At 42.6% G+C, this 9,738-nt stretch overlaps 1 protein-coding gene across 5 annotated transcripts in view; it reads left to right on the top strand.

The window, feature by feature from the left end:
• The first annotated feature begins 518 nt into the window (after positions 1 to 518).
• adam12a (ADAM metallopeptidase domain 12a) overlaps positions 519 to 9,738 on the top strand; it is a 345,430-nt gene continuing 336,210 nt past the window's right edge. For 2 of the 5 annotated variants that reach the window (XM_087998953.1, XM_087998951.1), the window contains exon 1: positions 795 to 932. Coding sequence is in view for 2 of the 5 variants with exons in the window: in XM_087998950.1 (XP_087855076.1) it covers positions 770 to 932 (163 nt within the window). In the remaining 3 variants the exon portion in view is untranslated. Of the gene's footprint in view, positions 933 to 9,738 lie in introns of all 5 variants that reach the window. The other 3 variants (XM_087998950.1, XM_043712617.2, XM_087998952.1) reach the window with 3 other exon arrangements.

The raw sequence follows: 9,738 nt of genomic DNA, 5'->3' as shown, positions 1-9,738 counted from the left end.
GTTTGGAAAAGTTTGTTGTGGAGTGTAATAGGAACTCCCCTCCCCCTCCACACTTCCAAAAAGTGAACAAAAACCGAGTTGAGGCTTCCGATTACTAAAGATACGCGCACTGCCTACCGCCTCGATCCTTTCAGCTTCACTTGTCTGTACTACTGTGCGCGCGTTGTGACTGAGCCATGAAACATTGTTGTACACTACCATCAAACCCGCGCCAGGGAGCTTTTTGAACTTGTTAAAAATACCGCTGCAATCCCAATCCCTCGGATTTTTTGCTGTTTGTAAAAGTTTCAGAAATCCGCCATCAGGTGTGGAGAGATACTGGCCAGTCCGTAGGACAAATTGCTGCTCTCCTTTCAGGCTTTAGGAAAAAGTCTCTCTCTTTCTGCTCAAAGAGCCGTTTAAGAGGACGTTTTATTTTGATTACGTCAGCAGGATTGGCCCATTCATATTTTCAAACTGATCATTGAAGTGGCCGGGCTTTAGGACCACGCGGAGACGTGCATTTGTGGTCGGGCGGATAGCTTCCCTGGGAGGACAGAAGCTGCTAAAGTGGCATTTTCAGAGCGGGGTTTCCCGTCTGGGTCTGGAGCACATGAATCGGGCATCTGAGCCGTGTCCTGCTGCTTTGGGAACACATGTCTCTCCAGCCCTTGTCCCTAGTGAACTTTGTGACAGTAACCGTGATCCTGCCTAGTCTGGGAGGGCTGAATGAGGCGAGTCACCCTCTGCCGGAAATCTCCCACGTCCTGATCTCGGCTCCCTCTATATTATGGTGCTGATCTCCCTCCTCCAGTCACATGAAACGATCGCAAAGTTATCTCACAGTCTGCACAAGATGACAAGAAGACTTGGACGCAATGGTTTGGCAGCAAGGCTGCAAATACTTTATGTTCTGATCAACGTAACCGATGCCTTCGTAGCATCGACCGATGGTGAGATTTTTTTTAAAACAAACAATCTATATTTGTATAGAACCCCAGAAGAATTATAACTTTTTGTGTATTGCTTTTCCTTGTATTTTATGTGCAATGCAACCCTCTTGCTACCGCGCTGTGCCCACTGCTACTAATTCACGTTAGTTGCAGCCATCCAGTGGCCGTTGCAGCATCTGGCTCCTATTTGAATTAATCAAAATACATTGGGAACAAACTTCTCTCCTGTGTACTCCATCAGCGAGACCGTTTACTTGGTATCCTGGGAGATATGGATTCAATCGAGGTGATTCGTGCCCTGGTAACAATGAACTAGACTGGCTTTCTGCCTCTTGGTTAATTTCCAGTATCAGATTGTTGACTGTTAAGAATTTGATTGCCAGATCTAATAATTACTCTGTTCCCCAGTCTCGTCTGCATCGTTTACAGCGCAAAGCAGTTCCAGTTTGTTACACTCTGCACTCTGGAAAATCTAATGACCATTTTTAGGTGCTAAAAGTTGGAAGTATCTTCAAACCAAATATTCTCCTTGTAACGTTTGTCCAGTTAACTCATGCATAATAATAGGACCTCAGCATTTTACTTGTAAAATAACAGGATACTGAACAGAGTGGCTTTGATTGCACCTTTGAATAGAATCAGCTTTTAAATGCAATGTTCTGTGTACCTCACTAACATTCTGGTTTAGAAATATGAAACAAATACATTTAGCACTGTGTAGAACTTTACTATAGGTATCCTAATTAAATGTCGTCATTACATCACCTGTCATCCATCTCTTCCTTACTAGTGTGACCAGCAGTGATTCAGACTTACATGTGCTAGCAACAATAGTTGCCTTCAGACATCAGTACCAAATGTCAGTTTTTGCCCCAAACCTCTGGCTTAATGCTCCAAGGGCAACATCCTTTTCTTATCTGTTATAGTTAGAGAAATGCTCACTGGTATTCTCCCAGTGAAAATGTATGGACTTAAAATATCTTCCAGTACTCTATGAAATTACTGTAGGGCACATGTCTCAGCTCAACTGGTTACACAACAGGAGTCACTTGATGTGTTCCTTGTGCATGACTGTAAAGTCTTCAGGTCTTCTTTTTGTTGAAATATACTCTTCATCTTTTATCAAAAGCTGGGACAAAACATTACTGCTTCCAAGGCTGGACAGACAATAAAATATTCCGTTTATTTCTTCACTTGGACAAATTACCTCAGAATTTATGAATTAGTTCAGCATCACAGGCTAATTGCTTCTCCAGTTCAAGCAGTTGCAGTAATCAGCTGATTATTTTCCCTGCAATGATAGTGAATGCTGTTAGGATTTAGAATTTCCTCCACCTTTATGTCTGAATAAAATTGTTCAAATAATCCCTCTCTTCAAAGCAGAAATCTGGACTTTTGCAAGCTGCATGATTCTGAATTGTTTGAACATATCCTTTTGAAGAAGGCTAGAATCTAATTAGGTGCCATAAGGATTTTTTCAATGTCTTACACAAGGAAATCAAAAAGGATGAAATATTTAATTATAGACGATTGTCCAACTCCTTTGGAAACAATATTGTCAGTTCTGTAGACAATAATAGAAACCAATGAATTGTTTTTGTGTGTGAAATCCAATTTTTTTTATTTCAATGTCAGTGAGATTAATACTCATAGATGAAATACCATTTTTGTATGTGGTCATGGAACCTCAATGTTCCATATCACAGACTGTTTCAAATTCTTTCCCAGACTCAGCAAACAATGAGCTTTCAACCCTTGGTGGGTTAGTATAGGAGATGCTGATATCAGCGCAAACACTCTCCTGCACAAGAATATGACAAATTCTAAAAGAAACTCACTGGAAAGTCAGTAAGAAATCTTGAATTGGTTACACAATGACATGACAGAAGCGTATGAGCTGCTGCCCTTTCTAATTCATAAATAATATGCTTTGCATCATTATAGGGAAGACAAACAAGCACTTTGAAATTCTTCAGAGAAAGAATATTATATTTTATATCTTGTTGCCACCACGTTTACAAAGAACTAGTACTAGTTTTCCTTCAGTCTCATTGAATTTTGAGGGTTATTTCTTAATCAGAGAATGATAGGAACATTATCATGGCACTACAGCAATTATTTAGGAGAATATTGCCAAGCACCTTCACCAGCCACTCCAGAGCACAAATGAAGCTGACTGTCTAGTACAATACTGAAGGGGTGTTACACTGTCAATGGCATCCTCACTTGGATGAGATGCTAAACTGAGGTTTTACCTTCCTCTTGGGTGGATGTAAAAGATTGCATGACACTATATCAAAGAGGAGCAGGAAAGTTATATTTATGGTTTTCAGGCCAATGTTTAAACGTGACTGAGAACCAGATCAGAAAATTTTGAAATACTCGACACATTTGGCAGCATCGCAAAACATAAACTCTGTTTTTTTCTCTCTCTACAGATGCTGCCAGACTTCCTGAGTATTACTCATATTTTCTGTTTTATTTTTGTTCTCCATCCTTTGCAGTATTTTGCTTTTCTAAGAAACAGTTAACATAGTCATAATCATATTTCTAAGGTGGGACCTCACTTTGTGTTTTGCAATCACAACTACAGTTTGAAAATACTTAATCAACTGCACAACATTTTAGGAAGTCTTGAGGTTTGAAAAAAATATATAAATGCAAGTCTTGCATAGTTTTTTATTTCAAAAATGTGCTTTGTTCATAAAAATCATGTATTAGTACATACAAAAGTTCTAAATCATATCTGTACAGTCTTTGCAGAGAAAAAATAAACAAAACATTGGAGTTTTGACATATCTCCGAGTTCTTAACATTTAAAAAAAATCAAAGGCATTTCCTACTTATGCAGGTAACGATTTATGTTCATTTTGAGGCACCAACTGAATAGACCCTTGTTATATTTGGCAAAAAGTCTATAGACAGTGGTCTTTCCCCACTGCACTTCAGCACGTCCCTCAGCACATGGTCGCATGGAATGAGCAAGTCTGAAGCACTCGGGAAGACCAACGAGTTTCAGGCAGATGAAAGGGCATCTTTCACCAAGTTGATAGTCCTCCAGGTGCAGTCAGTGTTGTCTTGGTGTGTGTCTTGGCGAACAGCCCATAAATAGAGTCCTACATCACAGAACTGCTCAGAACAAATCTCGAAAAAACCCATTGCATTTCTCTCCTGACGTCCTTTGCAAAAGCACATTCCGCAAGGAGGTGACTGACAGTTTCTTCAGCAGTGCAGCTGCTTCAAGGGCAGCTTGCAGTGTCACACAGAAATTGGGCATTCATGAAGTATCTGATGGATAGTGCCCTTCTCACCACCAACCAAGCTACGTCTTGGTACCTGTTGGAAAGTACTGGTGATGAAGAATTCGACCAAACGACTTTAACAGTCTGCTCAGGGATGCCCCCGAACCACCCTCAACAAGATTCACACTCTCTCCTTTGCCCACAGAGTCTCAAGGAAGCTACGTGCTGACCACTGCCAGTTGGACTTGTGGTCAAAGGCTTTTTCTTTGCACATTTTTCCACAAGGCACAGGTGATATGGAATGGTCCAACTGCTTGGAGCATTCCACAGTGCCAAGGCCAGAGGCCAGACCCATCACAACACCGGGGGTAAGTAGAACCTTAGTATGTAGTGACACTTGATTTTGCATCCCAAGAGGGTATGCACAGCTTGATGCAGCCACATACAAAGGTGGCAGTCAGGATGAGGGCAGCATTGGATATGTCCTTTCCCCCACTTTATTCAGAGTGTTGTATATGGTGTCACTGTGGACGCAGTCTATCTTTGACCTCCAGATGAAGTGGAAGATGGCTCTGGTCTCAGTTGCTCATGAGTCTGTGCACTGACAGCAGATCTGAGCAGAAAACAGGATGTTGTTTTCCCTCCATGAACAGGGAGGCTTTGACCTGCAGGCCTCCGCTGCCTGGAGTAGCAATCCCTCTGAGGCTCATTTTGGAGAGCACATCCGTCATGTAGGTGTGTGATATCCTGTCAAAGGTCTAGGATGATGAAGCAGACATCCATCTGCCTGTCATACACTTAGGCTCTAAGAAATCTTCTGTTTCAGTACTGCACTGGTTTGGTGGCAGTGAATCACCGACCCACTACAGACCTGATGCGATTGGTAGAATTTTGTAATTGGTCATCAATTTCTGATTTCATCCCTCTCCGCCTGTAGTTGAGGGTGATGATACATTTCCTCATGGATTCGCACATGCTACCAGAAGCTTACTGCTGTACACCTTCAGCAGGTCTTAGCCAATCAAGTCCCACAGAGCTGAACATAACACAGCTGGTAAGCTGTCAGTTCTGGAAGTTTCAGTCTTCTCAAAGGACCCGAGGGCATTGGTCAGCTCATTGAGCTCACCATAATGGCTGGTCCAATCTGTCCTGCATAAAAATCATGATAGAGGACAGGAATAATTGGGAGGCCACATTGTCTATGGGCGTCATGTCATACAGTCTGGCATAAAAGGATTTGCTGACCCTCAGGATGTCAGCCTGAGATGACGTTACTGAGCCATCTTCTTCCTTCAGGTTACTGATCACAGAGCTCTCCTTGTGTACCTTCTGGAAGAAGAAACACAAGCATATCTGATCTTGCTCCGTGGAATGGACCCTGAACCAGGAGATTATGTTGAAGACCTCAAAGGCAAAGATTGAGGCTTGCTGGCTCTTCACCTCTTAGAGATTCTCCTTGACATCAACACCCATTGTCTGCAGCAGGAGTAGGTTCTGCAGGCTTTTCTGGAGTTTGGACAGTTTTCCTGATATCTCTTGCCTTTTGAATATCTTTGAGGATGAAGACCCTCTTGATGTTCCCCTTGACTGTTTCCCACCAGTTCACTGGAGATTCAAAGAGGGGTTTCATGGTTCCCCAATCTGTGTATTCCCTTTCAAATTCCCTAATGTGTTCTGGGGTCAAAGGTTTCACATTCAGCTTCCAGATTCCCTTGATGGCCTGCTGGTTGTCCTATTGGTGACAGCTGGATATCAATAAAAGCTCATATTTGGACTTGTCTTAATGCTTGCCTTTATGTCATGCTTGTAGCACGTGATAAATGGAACTGAAATCGGACATTAGGGATCCCATGGGGGCAGATGAGATACTCAGTGAGGTTTGTTTGGTAAGATATGATGAGAAATCTTTTTTGGGCCTCATGGTACAATTCCGTCCAAAATACTCAACGCACATCTAGAATTAAGAGTTGTAATAACCATGAAACCATTGCTGATTGTCAGGAAAAAAAACCATCTGGTTCACTAGGTGTCCTTTAGGGAAGGAATCTGCTATCCTTACCTGGTTTGGCCTACATGTGAGTCCAGACCCACAGCAATGTGGTTGACTCTTAACTGCCTTCTGGGCCATTAGGGATGGGTATCCCACAAGTGAATAAAAAAAACTTACACTAAGCCAAAAATAATAAGGTACAGCCCATTGTTGTGCCCCAATTTCATGTTATTGTTCTTGGAAATCTATATTTGAATCTCTTCAATAAAGGGTTGAATTTTTTGCTTTAGCTCAGTGTAAGTTATATTGAATTTGTTATAATGATTCTTGCTGCAAGGTCAGGTGAGTTTTCTCACTGTACCTTACCAAACTCACCATATTAATTGGCATGTCTGCCCTTATGGTGAGTACCATGTTTAATTTCCACCCATCTTACCATGTGCCATTCTTGGAGCAACTTTTCACTCTCCATCAATCCCAGAATTGACCAGCAACCCTGGTGCCAGCACCATTTTTAAAAGGCTGTTGTGCCCCTGTACAAGCACTGTCAGGCTAGAGCTGCCCTTCATGGGTTCCTGACATTTGCCCTGGACATGGCAGATAGGGAGAAATGCCCTGCTTTGTGGGCATTATCCTAGAGCCCCTGCTGATGGGGTCATGCGCAGGGGTACCTTTCTTTTCCCCCAGGATGAGCAGTGGAAGCCACTATACCAAACCATGCCAGCTGTTCTGGGGTTCCTACCCAGATTAAAGCAATTTCATTCATTTGGAGGGATACCCAGCATTGTAGGTAGAAGTTCAATGACCTGCTGCATTTCACCTATATAAATGTCATGATTTTCTTTCTAAAATCTCACACTCTATCTCTGCTACTGTACCCACCTCCCCCACCAAATCCTATACTCCACCATTTTCACTCATGCTTGCAACATCTTCCTAACTACCCTCATCCACCTCAAACGGTGGTACCATTCACCCTGCATGTCCTCTGCATGATCTTCTCACTCACTTGGGATACCTCCCCACCTGCGCCGCCAACATTCATCTTCCATAAAATCTTGTTCTGTCTCATTCCAGGAGCAAAGCAGCCCACGGTAAGGCAGAAAGAGTCAAGACCAGTGATGTGCTGCTCATTATTCAGTTCCTCATTTCCTTATGAGCAGAGGAACCTGACTCTGACTGCCCCAAGCAGGACCTTGACTGATATCAAAGGCTGCACTTGATTTACTGTGTCAGGAACCCTGAGCGATGGATATCTCCCTTGACTGGACTGAGACCTACTGACATCCATGTCAAGTTTCCTGACTTTATGTCTGCACTAAATGGCCCAGCAAGACAGCAGTAATTTGAACTTGGTATTTTTGGCTGATGGGTCAGTGTGCAAATAGGAAAGGCATCCAGATTAGGTCAGATTGAGTGAATGCTACAACACTGAGTGAAGAGCCCGGAGTTGTAGCCGGGTCAAGTCCATGATTGCACAATGTCCTTGCTACAGTATTACCATGAGAGTTGTAGTTGTAGCACAGGTGCTACAGTGAAGTGCAGAAGCATCCTGCAAGTGGATTAGAGATATGACATGAAGATTCATAGAGGCTGGCACATGTTAGATGCCGGGGTCTATGGCCATGGGATGCATGTGGCAGGTACCTATGGAGTATATCCGAGATGATGGTCAGTGACTAAAATGGGGGTCTTGCAGCTAGTAGTGAGTTGAATTCACGATATACATACCCTGGATTCCATGTTGAGATTTTCCGACAGCTGGTTTGTATGGTGAGTTTGGTAAAGTTGTAACCTGTTGGGTCGTTAACAAGGTATTTAATAAGCAGTAATGGATGTAATTGGGGAACTTGCTAGCAGGAATCTCACTATGCCCCTTGAGAAAAGTGTACAAAATACAGTGAGATGATCGCGACATTACGATGGCTTTCATTGAACATCTCAGTTATTTCTGCAAATTTCTCGCTGTACCCCACATCACTCAGAGCCTGATCAGATTCCACCCAAGGTTTTCATCTCTGTTATATTATTATAATGGCTCTTATCAAAATCAAAATGTAATAAAATCCCCCCTCTTCTTCCTTGACCTGTTTGCAAGATTGATCTCACACTCTCACTCCAAACCTAGCAAATGTTATTCAGCTGAGTGGGACTGCTGTTACTTAGTTCAGTTCTTGTCTGTTTAATTCTAGCAAAAGAGTCACCTGCAATAGCTTCTCTTCCAGCTTCTATATTGTTATTTATTAGTTCCCGAAGGTTCTGTCATCCTTTTTGTCCACATACTGACCGTTAGCACCATCTCTGAGTACTCAGCGTCAGATTCCACAAGTATGCTGACAGCATCTCATTCCTCTTGATCTTGAACCACCTCTAAATTTGTGAACTGCTTAACAGTCATCCAGAACACAATGAGCTGCATTTTTTTCCAACTACTGTCATTGTCTTTGGCCCCTCCGCAAACACTACTCTTCAGACCCAGCTCTATTCCTCTTCCTGATAACTGTCTGAGGCTGAATCAGACAGTTTGTAAATTTGGTGTCAAAGCGGGCAAGATAATGAGCTTCCAGACACATACCCACACTACCATTAAGATTGTATATATGTACCTTTGTAATATTGCCCTGTTCTGATGTTGCCACCATTGTTCTGACTCAAAAACCCTTATCCCTGCCTTTCTACCTCTTCATTTACATTGTAGAAATATTGCATGCAATTCTGGTCTCCTTCCTATCGGAAAGGTGTTGTGAAACTTGAAAGGGTCCAGAAAAGAATTACAAGGATGTTGACAGGGTTGGAGGATTTGAGCTATAAGGAGAGGCTGAACAGGCTGGGGCTGTTTTCCCTGGAGTGTCGGAGGTTGAGGGGTGACCTTGTAGAGGTTTACAAAATCATGAGGGGCATGGATAGGATAAATAGACAAAGTCTTTTCCCTGGGGTTGGAGTGACCAGAACTAGAAGGCATAGGTTTAGGGTGAGAGGGGAAAGGTATAAGTAACCTAAGGGGCAACTTATTTCACACAGAGGGTGGCACGTGTATGAAATGATCTGCCAGAGGAAGTGGTGGAGGCTAGTACAGTTGCAACATTTTAAAGGCATTTGGATGGGTATATGAATAGGAAGAGTTTGGAGGAATATGGGCCAGGTGCTGACAGGTGGGACTAGATTGGGTTGGGATATCTGGTCGGCATGGACAAGTTGAACCAAAGGGTCTGTTTCCATGCTGTACATCTCTATGACTCTATAACTCAACTTTGATTGGCTTCCTGTGTGAAATCGTTTGTAAATCCAAGGTCATATGAAACTCTGTTGCCATTATCCTCATTCACATCAAGCTTTGTTTGCCTATTAGCCCTGTGTTCACTGAGCCACACTGACCAATCAACAGCTTGATATTAAAAATTCTCATCCTTGTTTTCAAATTCCTCCCTCTTTTGTTTGTCTCAAAAAACCCACAAATATTTTACATTATAATACTCCAGCAATCCACCTGAAGAACTAGAGGTATGATGTAGATCACAGGGTACTAATAGGAGACTCTATGGAGCTGAAAACCAAGATGGATCTATCAAGCTGA

Source organism: Chiloscyllium plagiosum, unplaced genomic scaffold, assembly GCF_037043375.1.
Source record: "Chiloscyllium plagiosum isolate Xiang-an unplaced genomic scaffold, Cpla_swu_hap1 HiC_scaffold_22, whole genome shotgun sequence".
NCBI lineage: Eukaryota > Metazoa > Chordata > Chondrichthyes > Orectolobiformes > Hemiscylliidae > Chiloscyllium > Chiloscyllium plagiosum.
Note: the sequence above shows the minus strand (reverse complement) of the source record. Positions and strands in the feature narration are given on the sequence as shown.